The sequence below is a fragment of the Dreissena polymorpha genome, chromosome 3 (genome assembly GCF_020536995.1).
Source record: "Dreissena polymorpha isolate Duluth1 chromosome 3, UMN_Dpol_1.0, whole genome shotgun sequence".
In the NCBI taxonomy this organism is placed as follows: domain Eukaryota; kingdom Metazoa; phylum Mollusca; class Bivalvia; order Myida; family Dreissenidae; genus Dreissena; species Dreissena polymorpha.
Window position 1 is genome coordinate 72,796,996 of NC_068357.1, and position 21,929 is coordinate 72,818,924.

The 21,929-nt window shown below is 35.5% G+C and overlaps 2 protein-coding genes across 3 annotated transcripts in view; one reads left to right on the forward strand and one right to left on the reverse strand.

Annotated features, from left to right (window-relative positions):
* Positions 1-1,151: 1,151 nt before the first annotated feature.
* Positions 1,152-15,205, reverse strand: LOC127874749 (UPF0692 protein C19orf54 homolog). 2 transcript variants are annotated; one of them, XM_052419337.1, is made up of 6 exons: positions 15,131-15,205; positions 9,923-10,168; positions 7,781-7,852; positions 7,279-7,397; positions 6,463-6,660; positions 1,152-5,023 (listed from the first exon to the last, which is right to left on the reverse strand). In XM_052419337.1, exons 2-6 carry the CDS (start codon positions 10,144-10,146, stop codon positions 4,458-4,460), a joined length of 1,179 nt encoding a protein of 392 aa, XP_052275297.1. In that variant the 5' UTR covers positions 10,147-10,168; positions 15,131-15,205; the 3' UTR covers positions 1,152-4,457. The 2 variants fall into 2 exon arrangements, with proteins under 2 accessions (XP_052275297.1, XP_052275298.1); XM_052419338.1 differs by having other exon boundaries at positions 15,052-15,159.
* A 4,258-nt stretch (positions 15,206-19,463) lies between these two features.
* LOC127874739 (isoleucine--tRNA ligase, mitochondrial-like) overlaps positions 19,464-21,929 on the forward strand; it is a 40,592-nt gene continuing 38,126 nt past the window's right edge. Inside the window, exon 1 of the mRNA XM_052419289.1 lies at positions 19,464-19,727. Coding sequence (XP_052275249.1) covers positions 19,533-19,727 — 195 coding nt within the window. The 5' untranslated portion in view covers positions 19,464-19,532. The remainder of the gene's footprint in view (positions 19,728-21,929) is intronic.

Sequence of the window (21,929 nt, forward strand, 5' to 3'; positions counted from 1 at the left end):
GATATGATTATATACTACTCAAAATTTGCGAACGATCACTTTTTATAGTATGTGTAATTTGAAGTTCACCCATAGCTAGATTCAGCCAGCGTCACGCATCAATGATAAATCCATACATAAAAATAAAATCAAAAACACGCATTCTAATATCAAAACCTGCAAACTAACAATTTAAATTAAATTAAATTGAAGATAATGTGAAAATAAAAAGTGATCCTTAGCAAGTTTTGAGTAGCATATTTAGGGCGATTCTATTGGAATTCACTAAATGCATGATAAATTAATTGGACATACAAGAACATGAACTTTCACTAAATCCATGAGGAATATGCAAAAACATCAAGAGCTCGCTGTGACTGACCTTTATGCCAGCAGCAAGGATTTTGCACCCTACAGAACGGTTAGATTTTTTAAAAATTAGTTGAAATTAGTTATGAAATCTCATTATGCAAAACAAAGTTATTAATCAAACGGAAACATGTACTTTCCTGATATATGAAATGTGCACTAACTCCACTGTAACTCAACATAATATAGAGCTCGACACATTGCTTTGATATGATGATGCTTTGTGCCAATTTATTTTGAAATCACATCAATGATGGCGAAGTAATGGATCACACATTTACCTTCACTATATCTATTATAAGTATGTAAAAATTTAAAGTAACCGCATTGACCTTGACCTTAAAGCGAGCAAAATAGTTGTTTGCATGTTGTCTTGATGTAATGATCATTTTTGCTATTTAATTTCAAAATCCCTTTACCACTCAGATACGTATTTTCACGCATTTGTAGTCCCTTAGAAAGTTATATATAATTTAAGACCTTTCTTACTAGATTCAAGTTTTGAAGGCTTCATCTCCAAACCTTAGATACTGATGAGCAGTAAACAGCATAAAACCTGAACAGACTGCGAGTTACTCAGCTCTACTTTGGCTCTGAGTGGGGAAAGGGTTAAGGCGTTGCTAAGTTACAGGCTTGACACAAACAAATGATGTAAGAAATGTAATCATAAAAACTAACTGTCCACTGTGATCATGACCTTGAACCAGTGACAGAGTTGTTGCATGCAACACCGCATTTGGATGCGATGATCTTTTGTGATAAATTTATTTTGAAATCCTATAAAGCACAAACAAGTTATGGGCCAGACTTAAAACTTCTATTTCTCTATATCAATATAAGTGTGTTCTTGGAATAAATAAACAAGTGCGAATAGATATTTGCTTTATATGAACAGTATATACTAAACTAAGGAGTACATAAAAAAATCTAAAAAAAAAGAACACAAATCCATGTGAAAATCTTTCCAAAACGTGTAAAATACCCTGATTTGTACTTCTTAATCAAATTAGCTACTACATCTACATTCAGCATTACCAACTGGTAAAACTCTGTCAGATATACATCATTTAAAAACTTATTTTTTTAATGTGATATTTTCAATATCCTTGAAATATATTTAACAAATGCTGTTTTCTGTTTAATTTTTTAATTTATTAGAACAAGTTCTGGTTAAGTGACATAATTTCGAAAACCTCTCAAGTTAACCCTTTACCACTGAGATACGTATTTTGACACATTTGTAGTCCCTTAGAAAGTTTAGTTTGATTAATTAATTAATTCTTACCAGATTCAAGTTTTAAGGTGTCATTTTCAGCCCTTAGATACTGATGATTAGCAAACAGCATAAAACCTGAACAGACTGCGAGTTACTCGCAGGCTGTTCTGGTTTTATGATGTTTGCACATAGCCATTTTCACTTTGCTCCTGAGTGGAAAAGCGTTAAATACAATAACAAAAAAAACTTCAACATGAAGTCTTGGAAGAAATCAAGTTAATAAAGATGCTCTGTCAACATTAGCAGAAAATATTCAAACATTTATTTGGATTTTTTTGTTCATTTACACATAACATTAAACAGTAACAAAGATATCCTTTACCATTTTTTTAAAGACTAACAACGTCTAAAATCAACAAAAACTAACATGAACAATACAGTATTTACTTCATACAAGGTTTCACAGCAAACAAAATGCTCTGAACTAGTTATGGTTATATTGCACATACATGGACATTGAAAAAGTCATTATTAACTTAACATATGTTAAAGGAACAGGTTCATTTAACGGCACGAGTTTTATATTATGTTTAAAGAAATTCAAGAGTTTTCATGAAAAAGTTAATAACTATTTGTCTTTAAGAGCAGAAAAGTAATGGTTTCAAATAACCAACAAAAGAAAATCAATCTTATAAACAATAAAGAGTGCTTGAAATGCCATTCAAAGGGGATAACATCATAACATTGAACTCTGTGAAATACATAATTAGTGAGACAAAACACTTGCATCAAGTTATTACAAGACAAATCGAACACAGAAATATTAAAAAATACAGACAACAAAGTATACAATTGAAAAATGTAAGAAAAGAAATATATAATATTTAATATATACCTGTAGATATTTTGACTAAAATAAAGGGGTAAACCCACTACAAAAATAAGCAATACAATAGGAATTATGTACCTATCAGTGTGAAATCTGTTTCTTCATTCAATGGCTGGATTACTGTTATAAGTAATGTGTAGTTAATATCTGTAACATTTTGAGCAACACACACAAGACATTGTTAATGTCAAAAAATAAAATTCATGTATGTCTTACTGTAAGATGTGATTTATTTGTATTTTGCATTAATGTTTTGATTATAACTACAATCCTTGTTTTCAACAGTATTTTTTATTTTTTTAATGTTAGGAGGTGTATAAAAAAAATTCATATACCAATTCATGAATACAACATCACAAACAACTAAGATGATACAACCCATCCGAAAACCACCGTCACTTAATATTCCCTCTATATTGAACTTTACATACATTTGTCCATATTCATCTTTTTTGACAGTTAAGGTCCATAAAATGCAAAAATGCAACCGAAAAAAGTATATGGACCAGACACTGTTTTCCAGTACCTGTATATGGACTGAATGACATCCATCTCAAAATAGAAATTCAAGCCAAAAGCATTTACAGAAAATGCTCATTTTATATATAATTTTAATTAAAAAACATTAGGTAGAATATGTTTAAGTTTTATGGTACGTTTTGTAACATTATTTGACACAACTTTGCAAAGGCTATTTCTAAAGACTTTCAGGAATAAGAAGAATACTAAAGAGCTCAGCCATTTGAACATTAAACAAGGGCTGTTTGTAAAACATGCATGCCCCCCATATGGGCTGTCAGTTGTAGTGGCAGCCATTGTGTGATTACGTTTGTTGTCACTGTGACCTTGACCTTTGACCTAGTGACCTCAAAATCAATAGGGGTCATCTGCCAGTCATGATCAATGTACCTATGAAGTTTCATGATCCTAGGCGTAAGCGTTCTTGAGTTATCATCCGGAAACCATCTAGTGGACAGACGGACCGACCTACCGACGGACTGACATGTGCAAAACAATATACCCCCTCTTCTTCGAAGGGGGGCATAAATATTACACAAGATATTAGACTTGGTGTTAATGTGTTTATTCCTATAATTGCAATAGAATACCACAATGTCATAGTGACCAGCTTGGATGTGGAGTTGGCTAATGATTGTGAATACAGAGTTGATTGTTGCCCCGCTAGTCACAATAGTGCCCTTAGTGAGGTTTTCTATTTCACGTATTTGGTGTAAGAAAATTTAGTCAAAAATTTACATTTACATCACCAGAACAACTGAACCCGCTCATATCAAGAAATTAAAAAACAAACAAATCAAATTTACTTTTTTTTGCAAAAACCAAGTTGACACATTTTTTGCACCAAACTGGTTAATATTGTGGATGCATCACTCAGATGGTACCAACAAAAAGCTACAAACTACTGCTGCGCTATGCTGAGATTTCAGTTAACTGTACATAAAAATGCATAACACTAAGTACGGAAAATACACAAGCACCATCTTCTTATCCTGACAAAATGTTAATTAAATTTTGATTGGATTTCTTACATGAATAATAAACATTATAATATTGTGAAATAATACAACAATCATTTAATAAGAGTCTGTTTACCTCAAACTGTCTTCACACGTTACTTACCATTTGAATGGCCTTACATATGAAGGCCAACATGGTTATACTTATTATTTTGTCACGCAAGGAACTATAAAATGGCTTTCATTTTCAAAACTAACCAAACAATTATTCAGCTTTCATTTTCAGTGGGTATCCACGTTTTTTAGAAACATAATTCTTCAGCATGGTTATTACAGCGGAAACAATTTTTACCATTTTAATTTTATTTCTAACAAACATTTAGCTTACCGGTAAATGAATTGCTTTGAGGTAACAACCATGTTCTATAACATCAGTAAACATGCACCATGTGAAAATCTTTGATTCAGCTGCAGAATGCATACATATGGTAATTTTTTTATCACAGATTCATAAATATCATAAACATCATTTCTTTACATGCAACACCACTACTTTCCCACACAGTTCCTCCTCAATTCCCATCTCTGGAAATGCATACTTGTCTCCGTTTGCAACTCGCTCGGGGTCAATCTCAATAAGATTACAGCAACTTTCAACTAAGGTCTTAGCATTCCATATGCCAGTATGTTTACTCTTTCCCTGCTTGGCATAAACCAAGATGTAAGACGCTGCTTCCAGTGGATTTTTACATAGCATGTTTGAGGAAGCAGCAGTGTTCACTTTGTGAGCCAGGTTACCTACATTGTGACAAAGTTTTGTATTCTCCTTCGCATGCAACTTCAGGGGCTCTACTGGCAAAGTCCGGGCAGAAATGGTTCGGTTTGAGACCATAGCACCTTGCGGTCGTGTCGGAACATTAGCAGACAGCGCCCGAGGCGTAACGTTGGGTTCTGCTGGAAGCACTCGCCCGCTGTTGGAAGGCAATGGGGGTGTGTCACAGTGAAACAAGTTCGAGAATTCTGAGTCCATTTTAATGCTGCCTTTTGGAAACAGTGCCATTATCTGTTCGTCGTTAATTGCAGCAAAGAACCCTGTAAAACATTACTACATTAAAAATGCTTCTGTTTTACTTGTAAACACAATCACTGTACTTTCTATTCAAAAGAACATATCATTCATTATTGTAGGTATGATTTATTTTAATTATTGTCTGGTGGCATAATCTATGCATAAAGGGTTTGAATTAAACAAGATATGTGTTCGTCAGAAACACAATGCCCCCTACTGCGCCGCTTTGAAATAAAATTTCTATTTATCATTTGGCAAGTATAGAAATCATCTCCCTTTAAAACTTATTACTTCCCTTGGATTTTGTCCAATCCAACCGGGGTGGGGGGTCTGTAGACAGTAAAAAATGACCAAGTCAGACATCACTTACAACCAAGGCCTGTGGTTTATCAAAGAGATCATAGCCAGAGTTCATCATGTATCAATGGACATAAGTCCACAGGTATGTAATGAACCCTACCATTCACAAATTAGTACAGGAAAGAAATGATAATTATATCATTAAGTTATCATTTGAGTTATAAATAATCAAAATAAAAAATCTGTACAGTAACTGTAAAAAGAACTTAAATTCTTGGTAAGGAAATATATAATCTGAGATTTATAATTATATAAATTACTTCCCTTGAAAATAGTTGCCTCTAACAAATCTCTATTTTTAGTAGCAAATAATTAAAAGCAACTACCATGACTGTAGATTCACCACTCAAAATGTGCAGCTCCATGAGATGCACATGCATGCCAAATATCAAGTTGCTATGTTCAATATTGAATAATTATTTCCCTTTAAAGCTTATTACTTCCCTTGGATTTGTATTTTTGACCTTAGACCTTGAAGGATGACCTTGACCTTTTACCATGATGTGTTTGTCAGAAACACAATGCCGCCTACTGCGCCGCTTTGATTTATTTAACAAAAATATAGAATTTGGCAGGTCAGATAATTATGTCCATTTAAAGCTTATAACTTCCCTTGGATTTGTTTTTTCAACCCCGTGACCTAGTTTTTGACCCGGCATGACCCATATTCAAACTTGACCTAGATATTGTCTAGATACAACTTCTGACCAAGTTTCTTAAAGATCGGATGAAAACTATTTGAATTAGAGCGCGGACACGAAAAGTGTGACAGACTGACAGACAGACTTACAGACGGACTTAGAGACAGACAGTGCGAAAACTATATACCCACTTTTCTTCGAAAGGGGGCATAAAAACAACATCAACACACATCTCTTAACAGGTGACATATCATATAAATTATATTTGAAAAAAAAATATTTGAAATATACATTATTAAAACAAAGAATTCTTTGTTTTAATAATGGCTTGAATTCTACAAGTTGTGACAACACTTTTATTAAGCAATTATAATCGCAACTTTACATTTATGGCTGCCAATATGAAAGTCATCGAGCTGAAACTATAATTCACTGGTAAATGAGATGAAAAAAGAACTCACCTGAGACAATTGCCCAATGAGCTTTATGTCCCTTTTTCAAGACGGGCACAAAGTTTTTGTCTGGGTCATATGGTACAAGCAGTATATCACCACGAGCTAGGCAGTTGAGGAACTCCCATTTACCAGCGACATCTCGAATATCAAGAACAGACGTCTTGCAACCGTATGATAGCCTAGCAGTCTGCTCCATGAATTTAGCTGAAGACACAACAATTTAACCCTTTACCACTTAGATACGTATTTTGACGTGTTTGTAGTCCCTAAGATGGTTAAATTTAATTGAAGACCTTTCTTACTAGATTCAAGTTTTAAAGACTTCATTTCCAACCCTAAGATACTGATGAGCAGCAAACAGCATAAAACCTGAACAGACTGCGAGTTTGCACATAGCCATTTTCACTTTGACTCTGAGTGGGAAAGGGTTAAGTATTGTTTTTTTGTACAAATGTTGTTTGTAATGTTATTCTATTGTGTATTAATGTAATTGTAAAGACACTACCCATATGTATGTCCTTCAATATTTCCTCATAGTCTGATTAACAAATGAGATAGGAACATAACCTGATACTGGCATTAACACCTGCTTTAGAAAATGTTGGATAAAACTAAGCTTTACAACTATCAAATTAAATTTAATCTACATATCTTTCAGAAAGTCAAACACAAAAATTGTATTTTTTTTAAGTTTTTAAAATGCATCTGATGCCAACATTTTATTATAAAATTATTAATAATACATAAATCAAATAAAATCTAACAATTGCAGACAAAGAACACATTTAAGTACAAGCATTATGACTCTCTTACAAAACTTACCAGAGAACATTTCACCCTGTTTGGAAAAGCCCTGAGCCTGGCTGATTGCCGATAATTGGTCAAGTGTAACCTCCTTGTGTAGCACCGACTCTGCCATTGCTAGGGCAACTAATCCACATCTACAGAACCAACGTAGTACCATCAGATCCTTTTCTTATGTTCAGTGATAATATCTCAAGACTTGTTCAGTGATAATATCTCAAGACAGATAGGCATATAGCAGGGGTACAATTGCCAATAAGAGTATTATGCATAGGTAGTCAAGACTTTAACTTACTTAAAAATACCTACACTGAGCAAAACAAAAATATATCATGAATGTTTTTTTGAAGCCATACATTTTGGAGAAGGGGGGAGGGCACCCAGACTGATATAAATAATGAAATTATAAACATCGACAATTAATATTAATTGGAACATTTGCTTAAATACAAGTGCACATGCCACAAAAACTATAAAGCAAAAGAAGAAAGATCAACTCCATATATCTTTGTTTTCTTACTGAGGGCCAGTCTGGAGAATGGGCTCTACTTTCTGCTGGTAAGACACACACATGTAGTTCTCTAAACTGTCTCTGCAACACATATACATCTCACATCAATATTCAACTTTAAATTGAGCAACCATATTCCAGAATATAGGTAAATTGAGGTACATTCAAAGGATATATTGTACTGTAGAACAATATCAATTAATTGACTAAGATTATTCATGCCAACTTGCAATAATTTAGGACACAGAAACAAATAAATGTAATTAAGTTGTTGACAGTATCAGTTCATGGAAGTGAATTTATAGCATATATAATGATATTATAGCATGCTTGTCTATTCCATTTCACAAAAAGTTATTTCTGCATTGTGTGAGAAAGTGAAGGCTAATGTGGGATATCATTCATATGTTAACAAGCAAATTCGTTGAATTGATATCCCCCGCCAATATGCGTCTGGACACAAAAGTGTTATATTTGACACTCAAAAAAGCATTTTTTCAAGATACAAAGGGCCATAACTCCGTTATTAACAGATGGTAGACAATTCCATTTGGCGTGCATCATCCTCTTATCCATATATATACTCATACCAAGTTTCAATGAAATCTGCCAAAGCACTTCCAAGATATGGCTCCGGACACAAAAGTGCCAGATGGACGGACGGAAAGACGGACGGACGGACAACGCCAAAACAATATCCCTCCGCCTATGGCAGGGGATAAATACAATATCCCTCCGCCTATGGCGCGGGATAAAAAATATAATTTTGTTTAATCGTTTATCACTTAGATACGTATTTAACCCATTACCACTTAGATATGTATTTAACCCTTTACCACTTAGATACGTATTTAACCTTCTCCCACTTAGATAGGTATTTAACCCTTTACCACTTAGATACGTATTTAACCCTTTACCACTTAGACACGTATTTAACCTTTTACCACTTAGATACGTATTTAACCCTATACCACTTAGATACATATTTAACCCTTTACCGCTTAGAACCTATTTTGACGTACTTGTTGTCCCTTAAGAAGTTAAATTCAATAAAAGGCCTTTCTTACTGGACCAAAGTTTTAAAGGTTTCAGTTCCAACCCTTAGATGCTGTTTGCACATTTTCAATTAGCGTCTGAGTGAGAAAGTGTAAATAAGCAACTTGACATTGATTTCAAAATTCAGTTTGTGAAGCAAAACATTCATGCATACACAAGTAACAGGTGGAAAACAACTCATTTAAGTTAAAGATATAAACTATCAGTGTCTTAATTTGTTAATGTCATATGAAATAACAGTATTTATTATATTCAATACATATTTCAATACAGGTTTAGCTGTTTTGTTGCGAACCAAGATTTAAGTGAGAAATTACCATCAAGATTTCTTTCCTTTAAAAAAAAAATATATTTGCATTTTAGTTTGAGTTCCTTGAAGTGTTTCTAAGTATTTCAATATACACACACGTACTGTAGTTTTATATTTTAAATACCTACACAATTTTTACTTCCACCTCAAGCTGTAATAGATTTTCCGCATATACTGTGTGAGCATGTGACTAAATGCTTACATGTTCAAATAATAACAATGGCTTTCACACTAGTTTTCCTAATGTCCCTAATGTTTTAAGATTTTTTTCTGGTTGAATTTGAAAATAGTTATTTTCATCCATATGAAGCAAAAATAAAGTAAGATTTCAGCCAGTTACATTTTACCAATCACAATTTTAACATAATTATTCTCTTGACAATTAGGCTTAAATTTTAACAAAGATCCATTTATGATTAATATTGAAAGCTGTACCATTTCCCAACTGTAACCATAAGCATCAATAATTCGCAAACACTCAAACACAACTCCATATCAATTAATTATCTTAAACAAAATAGGCTTACTTCATTATTTTGATGATCTTTTATCAACACCAAAATTATTATATACATATAAAAAAGTAAATAAAATAAATATATTATCAATAAAAGCTTTCAAATGAAATTGTATTTGCGGTGGCAATACATGCAGACTGTAATGGATACACATACCCCCGATAGTTATTCAATGTAGACAAACTTCAGCTGTATAAGGTCAGGGGATAAACAAGAACAATGTGGAGATGCAAGAATTATATTCAAAAATACCAATTGTATACTTACGGTATAGCACTACATGCGTATATGTATGCCCTCTGCCCTTCGCTTACAGGATCAGCATTGAGGACAGCGTTATTGCTCAAGTCTCCTGTTTTTTCATTTGTCGTTGTTGTATAGGCAGTACGCGAAAATGGCGGTGGTGGCGGAATTGGGGCTTCTGGGGGTGGCGTGAACAGAGGAGGTGTGCACACAGAATCTTCATCTATCTCATCCGACAGTGAACTCATCTTGGCATTTGCCTAACTGTTTCTTAAAGTATAAAAGGGACCTTTTCACATTTTGGTTGACAAATTTATAAATAAATGTTTCAGATTCACAAATTTTCATTGTATTAATGATATTTGTGAGAAAACAGTAATACTGAACATTTACCATGCTCAAAAATAGCCATATTATGCATCTTTCGACGATTTAAAAACTTGAACATTATAAAGCGTTGCAACACAAAACGATTGGATAATTTGGTGTGTTCTGTTTTTGTCGTTATATTTTGTGATACTACAAAGATTGCTTATATAAAGTATAAAATACATCACTCATTGTATGAGCATGGATGTCCGAATGGTCTAAGCGTTAGACTTTTACTTCAGGGGTCAGTGGTTCGAGCCCAGTTGAGAGTTAATTTTTTTCTTTCTTTAATTGTATTATTGTTTTTTAATGGAGCTTTTTAGATCCAATGTTTACTTTTATCAATATAAATCATTTAATGACAAACTTTAATACATGCCTGTGAAAAGGTCCCTTCAAAGCATTAAGTTACAGTAAACATTAAACTAATATCCCACTTTCAAACTTTTCCTAGAGATTTTATAAAGCTAAATATTATGACCATGTTTCATAAAGATTAAGTCATAAATGTGGCCTCAAGAGAGGCACCAGATTTTTTACCTGGTGACCTAGTGTTTAGACGCATTTTACCAAGATTAAAACTTGGCCTAGAAAACGTCAACATTAAGATTCTGACAAAGTTTCATCAAGATTGATTTAAAATCATGGCCTCTTGAGTGGTAACAAGCTTTTTCTGACAAACATTTAACCTGATTAGATAAACTTTCTGACAAAGTTTCATTCTAAAGGTTAAAGGTGCGTTTTATAGTCTGCTTCTATATACATATTCAGCCGACTTCACAATCAACCCCCCTCTAGAGTCGTTGCAAGGTTTTTCCAACATTTTACAAAGTGGCCTAGTGTTTGGAACGAGACCCAGATGTAAACTAAGCCTAGATATAGTCTCAATCAACATTCTGACACAGTTTCATCAAAATGTGGCCTCTAGAGTGGTGACAAGGTTTTTCTTACATTAGACCTGTTGACCTAGATTTTGGATGCTTGTGACCCAGATTCAAATTCCGCCTATATATTATTAAGATGAATTTTCTGTCTAAGTTTCATCAAAATTCAAATTGGATGAAAATTTGGCCTCTAAAGCGGTAATAAACTTAAAATTGACTATGCACAATGCACACTGAGCATTTCGTTTGACAAATGATCACATAAGCTCACTTTGAGAACTTCTGTCTTAGGTGTGTGTTCAAAAGTGCCTAAATAGTGGCAAAAAGCCTTACTTGTTGAGGAATATATTTACCCCTGCATTTTGCATATTTCACATATTGAAATCACAAAAAAACTAATGTATCTAATCAGAAGTGCCTTGGGATTATTGGCCATTATTGAGATTGTGAAAACTGATGGGAACAAATAAGTCGTAATTAAATTTATTCTAATTATTCTTATTTCTGATGTACTGGTACCCTGTGTACTCTATTGCGTAAATAAGTGCAGAGTATAGCTTGCAATTCGACAGATACAAATGTTCACAGAATCATGGGGAATAATTAAAAGCCAATTCTATTAAAAAGAAACATTTAAGCCTCATTCTGGGAAAACCGGGCTTAATGCATGGGTAAAGTGTCATCCCAAATTAGCCTGTTCAGTCCGCACAGGCTAATTAGGGATAACACTTTCTGCTTTTATGGAATTTTTCTTTTGAGTGTTGTCTCTTCTAAACAAAAATCCTGTCTATGTGGAAAGTATTGTCCCTGATTAGCCTGCGCCAACAGCTAAATGCATGTGCGTAAAGTGTCATCCTAGACAAGCCTGTTCAGTCAGCACAGGCTAATCAGGGATGACACTTTCCACTTAATGGACATTTTCATTTAAAGAAAGTCTCTTATAAAGGACAATCCTGTCTAGGCGGATAGCATTTTCCCTGATAAGCCTGTGCAAACTGCATAGGCTAATCTGGGATGACACTTAAGGCATATGCATGGAGCCTGTTCTTCCAATAGCAAACCTCATTTGATTTCGGTAGCAATTTGTTTTAAAAGTATTTTAAATGTTTATTTTTATTAATTTTAAAAGTATACTATTTGTTATAATGATTGAATTCTTTGCTAATAAGAACATAATATAATTGTAATACAAAATCCATGCCTGTATTGTAGATACCACATAGTCATTTGAATGCCAGAAATTTAGACATATTATTTTTGTACTGTGTTAGAACACACCACATATTAAATTATCAGATTTTACATCACCAAAAATTAACAGGCATTTTTAATGTGTTGAAATGTATACACAATAATAGTAAAATGGTGTTTTAACATTGTTTGAGCAAGTTTTGTCGTTAAATGACCACCCCTACAGTTTCACCAAACATATTTGAGTGAGTGTACGTATCCTTCAGTACCGCTCCATTGGTCATTGTCGTCTCGGGTACTACTTACATGTACCCTGTGTACTCTTCAGTATACTTTCATGTACCCCGGGTACGGTAAATATACTAAATCGTACTCAGGAAATTTAACGCTAAATCGGTCATTTTCGGCTATTTTTTAAATTAATTATATTCTCAATTTTCTGTAAAATGGCCTCTAAATTATCGATACTCATACTCAAACAGCATGTTGATGCAGTTTTTTTTTAAAGAGAAGTTTGTTTACGATAATCGGTAGCGCGTTTTACGACATCGAATTTTGGGTGGGAATACAACTCAGGTACAGTCTAATATCGACGGGGTATGATTAAGTATATTTACCGTACCCGGGGTACATGTAAGTATACTTAAGAGTACCCGGGGTACATGTAAGTAGTACCAGAGCCGACAATGATCAATCGAGCTTCAGTACCTAATATCTCGAAGAATCATGCCCGCCAAAAAAAAGCCATCATTCAGACAGCAAATGATTTTGAGTCTTTTATGGATGCCCAATGTAAGCTCCCAATAAATTACAGAAACTTTGCATCTATCACAGAGTTTATTCATAGTGGAGGCAGGATATAGAAGTAAACAACCACAGTGATAATTCAGTGGCGTATCCTGAAAATTTTCAGAGGGGGGGCTCAACAGGGGAGGGTGCGGGAGGGGTGTCCCCTTCGGTCGTCGAATTTTTTTTAAATGGCACCTTGAAATGATGCGATTTCCTGCTATCTAATCAGCATTTTGCATGATAAAAGTGCATGTGAAACAAATAAGAACTTGAGTTCACACATCAAGTGTGACAGACACACGGACAGACAGACACACAGGGGTAAATCAAATGTCTCTCAAACCACTAAAGTGGTGGGAGACATTATCTTTATCCATAACTTTTTTAACGGTGTAAGATGGGTGGACCTCCTATTCAACCTTGTTGGATATCCTACTAGGTCAATTTAGGTACAACATTAAAATGTTTATGTCCATGGCCCTATGAATGGAAAGCAGGCACACAGCGGAAAACCTGTCCTGACCCATTGATGATCTTAGTTTTGTCTTAACAAGTCCTTGGGCACTGATACTCCTTTCACACTCGCATGATGTGAAAGGGAACACACATGATATGGACAAACCAGTGTAAATGGTGGGGTACAGCTGGTAATCACAATGTGCAACAGAGCCCTGAAGGGAAGTAGGTGGGTTGGGTACACCTTTCCACCTAGCCTGCCATATAAAGTTCAACTGGGCATGGAGTGACTGAGGGAAAGGGAGATCATCATTGAACCATTCAAGGTCACTAGCACTGACAGGAGAGGAGCACATTTGTTCAGGTATAAACTTCAATCCAATGGCTGCCTTAGTCTGCAAATAACTGAATCGGGAGTCCATTTCGTTCACAAAAGTGTCAACAAAGGGAGTCGTTAGGTGTCTTGTGTAGTTTAATTCGGGTGTTGCTGCCTCGATGTTGTCACGCTTTAAGAAAATGATTTAGTTTCATATAGCAAAGTCATTCTTCATTTTTGAGTCTTTTTTCATTTTAAAAACTATGGATGAACATCAAAGCAGTTAGCCCGATTTGTAAAAAAAAACAAATCAAAAAAATAAATAATTGCCATTCATTAAGTGTGCAGTTGAATTTCACTGGCAATAACTTGTTACTCAAAAGGATTATCACTCTAAAGAGCTAATACCAATTAAATTCATCAAAGAAATTACCGAAAAAGTAATAATGATTGTCCATTGCGTTCGTCTAAACTCTTTAATTGCTACAAATTGAAAGATTGTTTTTCATAAAGTCTCATGCGGCAGCCATTTGTAAACATTTATCTATAGCTAAATGTATGGATGAATTTCATTAGTTGAATGTATCTTCTTCAGCCAATCAAATAGCGCAGTTTATTACTTACAGTCAATGAAGCGTGCACTTTAGCTGACGAAGGTTAGATCGTCTGTACACATGCCTGGGGGATAATCACACAAATCGACAGCTGTTTATGGCTTAATTAGGGACATATGACAGGAAATACACAAGTGGATTGAACATTTTTATTAAAAATCGTGTCTAGCCAGCCAGCTGGGGGGGCTTTAGCCCCCTAGCCCCCCACCTAAATACGCCTCTGGATATAGTGGAATGTCATGCTAGTGTTCTGGTGGTCGTGGGTTTGAGTCTTGCTCCATGGCAAACATCTACGTCTAAGATTAATTTAATGCTTCCAATAATAAAAAAATTCGTTTGCTCCATTGGGATGTAAAACCCACACATAGCGAAATGTCAAATACGATCTCTTGTCTTTGTATTTAGTGATAGAACTGTGATTGTGCATGCTGTGAATGACATTCGTTGTAAGAATGTCATGGTCGTTATCTGTTATAAGTTTAAAGCGACAAACAACATCGCGTTTCAATATTATAAATCTTGAAGATTAGTTACCGAGTTCATTAGTGGACATTTAGATAAAGAATCGCTTCAAAAATCCATTAATTCAACGATACAAAATACTTTAACATACCTCTGTTTATATCTACACCTTCTCTTAGAAAGTTAAAAAGGGGAGACAAAACCGGCTGCCAAGCAGTTCGATCCCAAGGCACTTCGTAATCGACTTACTCGCAGTTCAACTAACAACGAAACAATGTAAGTCTGGTTCCCTGCCTGCTCAATACTTTTAAAAGCTATGATTTAAGCAGGACTAAACTTCATTTAATACATTATTAATATTTTGCTTACAATTATTGCTTATTAAAAAATATTTTGCGTAATGCAAACATATGGACAATACTATTGCTCATATACATTTTTTTTATAAAATTAAGAAACGCTTTGCAAAATGGTCATATATTATATGTACCATGACTATATGTACCTGGGAATCAAGCTATGGCTCCTGCATTTTTTTTTCAAGGAAAAGGTTAAACAGGACGGGGGAGGGCAGAGCAGACACCCATATGACGGACGCCCACTGATGTCCCGAAAAAGCCCCCATCTGTCCATTGAGAACTCTTACACTGCTGGCGTTTAAGTAGATTTATCAGCATCAGCCTTAAGACAATATGTTAAATCTTCTGATTCTTCTCGTAACATACCGCGGACCATCATGCTACACGCGGTCGAAAGATTTATCATTGTCGATGAAGTTGTGTCATTGGCAGGTCATGTTGGTGTTGCAGGTACGTGTTTCTCAATGACAACTGCAGTTGTTGATCAGTTCCTCCTTGCTCCGCCCTTCTCTGAATCCAGCCTGCTCTTTGGTATGCATGTCCAAGGTCTTACTTTTCAATCGATTTAGGTTGGTGCGTATCATAACTTTGCTTGGATGATTGATGGTGCGATAATTCTCGCACAGCTTGAGATTGCCCTTTTTGGTACGGCCGGGGATAACCAGAGACTGGGTTCACTCTTTTGGCCACCTTTTCTCCAAGATCTTTTGGCATTATACCGTCATTGCTACAGTCATTGCCTCTCCACTATGCCTAATCAGCTCGGATAGGATGTTGTCCACTTCCGGAGATTTTCCTTCAGTAAGACTACGCACTGCCTCCTTCGCCTCTGCCTTATTTATGGACGGACTTCCGTCGTCAATGCAAAGACAGAAAGTATGATATTAAAAGAAAACTGAATTCTTTATTTCAGACCTTTGAAAGGACTTTGGATGAAATGAAACTCAGATGCCAAAATATTTGCCAAATGACGAGTGCCGGTGAAGTCTTAATTGACGTGTATTTTTTTCCATAAAAAAAAAATCGGGAAATAATACGGGGTGTGTTTTTTTTAAACATCGCATGATTATTACTTCACGAGAAGTACATCTTTGGTCACACGGATCTTTGGCATTTCATACATGAACAAAATAAGTACGACTCAGAGGAAGAATTCATGTGTGAAGTAGAAAGCAAAGAACATGCGCATGAAACTCAGGAAATAAATATCCAAGAACGCGAAAATGTGTGTGTACTTTCACCAAAACCTTAACATTAAAAGCGAGATTGTGAAGCAATACAAACCAATTATATACTCCGTACTCCATATAATGCACCAGAAATAAACCAAACCTATCGAAGCTCTATTGGTCTTTTATGTCCATGACAAGGACTGCATTCCTTAGGATGTTCGAAAAGGTTTATTTGTTCCGTACACACAATTGTCAGATCAAATGCACGAAAAAGTTCGCATGTGCCGTGAAATAGAGTGCGTATAGGCAGAGACTTTTGGATGATTTATTGAACACCCTCATACAGTCTTTGTGGCATAACGTGTGCCCATGTCTTGTTGAATTCTGATGAAATAAAATGATACAAAATTCACCATGTTCGAATTGTGTGTAATGCTGATGCACAGTATTCGCACGTCTACCAGCCACATGGCCCGAGTTTCCAGTGTCGTCTTGTTGAATATATTTACAAGGAAGGAGACGAATCTGAACCGGGCCCAGACATCGCTCTTGTTCAGAGCGAAACTAGGCATCCAGATAGCGGCAAATTTATACCACCAAAGACGGTAAACAATACATTTGTTAGTTTCAATGAATACTAAACGTTAAGCTTCTAAGCTTCTTTGTACTTTTGTCAAGTTGATTTATTTGAGCTTTTGTATGTGGATCCAATACACTGGAGGAGTATTATAATTTAGGCCTAACTATTGTTCAAGCACATCGCTTTCACAATAGCCATCCAAGGAAGGAGACGAATCTGAACCGGGCCCAGACATCGCTCTTGTTTAGATCGAAACTAGGCATCTAGATAGCGGCAGATTTCTACCACCAAAGCCGTTAAACAATACATTTGGCAAGAACTACATGTACATGTATCAAGAATATTATCACATTGATTGTTAGTTTCAATGAATAATAAACGTTGAGCTTCTAAGCTTCTTTGTACGTTTTTCAAGTTTATTTATTTGAGCTTTTGTATGTGGATCCAAGACACTGGAGGAGTATTCTGATTTAGGCCTAACTATTGTTCAAGCACATTGCTTTGACAATAATCGTCCAAGATGGCTGACAATTCCCTTTCAATCGGTTTCGTCAGTATTCCCCTCGTCCGAGCATGCGCATGATTAGCGCCATATATGGTTAGAATCTACATACTATATGGCTAAGACGGTCAGAGACCAGACCAGCCCTGTTTGCAAGCATGATCTTTAACTTTTATTGAGCTAATTTTTAGGTTGAGGCGAAGAAATCCTAGTGCTTTGTTTGCATTATTAATGCTCGAGTTGATATGTTTATCTCATTTGAGTTTACATTGGAGTCAAAGACCTAGACATTTGGCGTGATTTTCTTTTTGAAGGATGTGATCATGTAGTTCATATGAGAAGATTATGGGGTTTATTTTTTGAGTAATGCTGAGGATGTTGCATTTTCAGGGTGGAATTTCATTACCCAGTCCTGCTCCAATCGACCAGCAGCTTCAATATGTATTTGGAGATTATGGGCGTCGGAGAGGTTGTCGATATTTTTGTAGATGATGCTAGCATTTGCATAAATTCTTAGAGTGTTTTCTTTTATATAATCAGTAAAGATATTTATTGAATTGATCAGAAATAAGATGGGCTCCATGGCAGTGCACTGTAGGACTCATGTGGTTACAGGTACATTGTATGGCATGGTTTCCTACAGGACACCAGTCTATGTTCTTTTAGTCAGATATCCAGAAATAAGCATTTAAATTAATTCCATTGTATTTTAGTTTATATAAGAGGTGCTGGTGGGGTACTTAATTGAATTCTTTAGCAAAATCCATAATGATGATGTCAGTTTATATACCTTGATTATTTGATTGGGTTATGTTTTGGAGGAATGATATCAGTTGTGTTTCGAAAAAACTGATAGGTCTAAAACGGTGTTGGATTTCATATAAAATATTATTTTATCCAGGGAAGACAAGATAGAGCTAGCGATAACTTTTTAAAGTATTTTACTGCAAATGCATGTAAGTGATATTGTCCTGTAATTAATATATAGCTTTATGTTTGTCTCCTGTTTTATTGTCTGGGCATATATTGGCACGTTTCCAATCAGATGGGATTTTTCCAAGCGACGGGACCTGTTGAGGATTGAAGTCAGGATTGGGGATATTTCTTTACTGCATTCCTTTAGTACTATGCATGTTTTTTATCAGGACCTGATGCTCTGTGGAATTTAAGGTTTTGTAATCGTTTAGTTATTACATTTTCTGTGATGTTGATGTCTGGCATGGATGGACGAGGGCCGGGGCCTCTGTCCGATAAAGCTTCATATGTGATTGGGGAGAAGGCATATTGGAATGGTCTGTTGAGGATTTTAGCTTTATTGTGTGGTTCCGATTTAAGGAGACAATTTTCCCTCAGATGAGGTATGATTCGGCTTTCAGTTTTTATCTCGGCGTTTTCGGAGAAAACCCGAGGTATTGTCATAGACAGCTCGTCGTGTCGTCCGCCGTCCGCCGCCTGACGTCCGCCGTCCGCGTCGTGCTAAAACCTTAACATTTTGTTAAGGTTTTGAACATTGGCTCTAAAATCAAATTTCTTCCACCTACAACTTTGAAACTTCATATGTAGATGCACCTTGATGAGTTCTACACGCCACACCCATTTTGGGGTCACTAGGTCAAAGGTCAAGGTCACTGTGACCTTTGAAAAAAATAATATTCGGACAAGCTTGCACCTGTAGCCGAGCGTGACACCCGTTATGCGGTGCTCTTGTTTAGTCTTGATGCAGGAGCCTTTATGAAATGTTGATCCGGATACCATGGTTATTTAATTAATGATTTACATGAACATATCGACAAAATATCCCGAGTTATCAATCATGCACTATGTACGAGCTTCACCCCATTTTGTTGATAACGGAAAATAATTAGCCTTTACCAAATATGTCAGCCTCCATGGCGTCCTGGAAATCATGACAGAGTTTAACTTGCAAAATTAAAACAATAATGAATTGTGCATTTCAAAATAGGTTAATAAAATCAATAAATACATCTCTTCGACTTAATTGCCGCTTTTTATTCGATGACAAACCAACGAAAAAGTCGAGAAGCAAAAAATACACTTCAACTTTAAACTTGCCCAAAACAGCATTTCCAATATCGTTAAAAGATGCACCACTACGCGAAAAAGAAATACAAAAGGTATTTGTGCCAGTATTCTGTAATGCTTGAAAATACTGAGACCATATTGCATTTTATTTACATCTTTGAGCAGGATAAGTAATTAAATATTGAAAGTAGTGGCAATTGTAAATTCTCTGCTTGGAACATTAGTTTAATCAAAGTGCTGATGGCACTGAAGTTGTTCACTATTGCATAATTTAAGACACAGCTCATTTTTCAAAATTAGGTTATAGCTTTGTATCACAAGTTTGAAATAAACACAACCCATTCATGTTTAACAAGAGTTTGTCTGAGCGCACAGGTCGAGATGTGTGTGCACAGTTTATCGTCCGTTTGTGTTATAGAGACTTAGACAAAATAACAACAGCATGTCCTTTTAAGAGGATCTGAAAGCATGGAAAATATTATGAAAATGATTAAATTAGAACCAGTTAATATAAAATAAAATTTGCATTCAACATAATATTAAATGAACATTGTTGGAATAACAATTACCTACCATCGATTCATAACTGAATTGGTCAGGCAGAAAATAATTGAATGCCAGAAAGTAACTGTGCAAGGACTACTTTAAAAGACCACATGGGCTGAGGTACACCTTAGAAATAAACACTGCTGACTACATGGTAGTTGCACAAAGTGTCGCTGGGATTATTTATATAGTTCAAAATTGAGCTGAAAAAGAGCTAGACAATTTCAATAAACAATGTATATTTTAGTTTGATAAAGAAATAATTCCAAATAATAGTGATTTGATGAGTGGTGTTCAATAGTTTTTATCTCCACTGGCCAAAGGCCAGCGGGGCTTATGTCATGGTCCTGTGTCTGTCGTGCGTGCGTCCGTGCGTTAACTTTTCCTTTAAACATCTTCTTCTCCTAAACTACTGGTCCAATTCTGATGAAATTTCTCAGGAATGTTCCTGGGGTAAACCTCTTTAAAATTTGTTCAAATTATGCCCCTGGGGTCAAATTTGACCCTGCCCCGGGGGTCACAAAATTGAAAATGTGCTTATATAAGGCCTATTTTGTGAAAACTTTAAAAATCTTTACGTCCATAACCATTGAGCCTAGGGCTATCAAATTTGGTATGTAGAGACATCTTATAGTCCTCTACCAAATTTGTTCAAAATATGCCCCTGGGGTCAAATTTGACCCTGCCCCGGGGGTCACAAAATTGAACATATGCTTATATAGGGTCTATTTTGTGAAAACTTTACAAATCATTTCGTCCATAACCATTGGGCCTAGAGCTACCAAATTTGGTATGTAGTGGCATTTTATAGTCCTCTACCAAGTTTGTTAAAATTATGCCCCTGGGGTCAAGTTTGACCCTGCCCGGAGGGTCACAAAATTGAACATATGCTTATATAAGGCCTTTTTTGTGAAAACTTTAAAAATCTACTTGTCCATAACCGTATGGCATAGGGTTACCAAATTTGGTATGTAGTGACATGTTATAGTTCTCTTCTTAGTTTGTTATAATAATGCCCCTGGGGTCAAATTTGAAACTGCCCCGGGGGTCACAAAATTGAATATATGCTTATAAAGTGCTTATTTTGTGAAAACTTTAAAAATCTTAATGTCCATATCCATTGGGCCTAGGGCTACCAAATTTGGTATGTAGTGACATCTTATAGTCCTCTACCAAGTTTGCTCAAATTGTGTCCCTGGGGTCAAGTTTGACCCTGCCCCGAGGGTCACAAAATTGAACATATGCTTATATAAGGCCTATTTTGTGAAAACTTTAAAAAGCTTCTTGTCCATAACTGTATGGCATAGGGCTACACAATTTGGTATGTAGTGACATGTATTAGTTCTCTTCTTAGTTTGTTCAAATTATGCCCCAGGGGTCAAATTTGAAACTGCCCTGGTGGTCACAAAATTGAATATATGCTTATAAAGGGCTTATTTTGTGAAAACTTTAAAAATCTTTTTGTCCATAACCATTGGGCCTAGGGCTACCAAATTTGGTATGTAGTGACATCTTATAGTCCTCTACCAAGTTTGTTCAAATTATGCCACTGGGGTCAAGTTTGACCCTGTCCCGAGGGTCACAAAATTGAACATATGCTTATATAAGGCCTATTGTGGGAAAACTTTAAAAATTTACTTGTCCATAACCGTATGGCATAGGGCTACCAAATTTGATATTTAGTGACATGTAATAGTTCTATTCTTAGTTTGTTCAAATTATGCCCCTGGGGTCAAATTTGAACCTGC

Excerpts from the sequence above, each read along its gene's own strand:
- LOC127874749 (XM_052419337.1), bottom strand. The coding sequence starts at position 10,146 with ATGAGTTCACTGTCGGATGAGATAGATGAAGATTCTGTGTGCACACCT. Across the intron at positions 7,398-7,780 it reads ATTCTCCAGACTGGCCCTCA|ATGTGGATTAGTTGCCCTAG; the intron begins GTAAGAAAACAA and ends TTGGTTCTGTAG. Across the intron at positions 5,024-6,462 it reads TCATTGGGCAATTGTCTCAG|GGTTCTTTGCTGCAATTAAC; the intron begins GTGAGTTCTTTT and ends AATGTTTTACAG.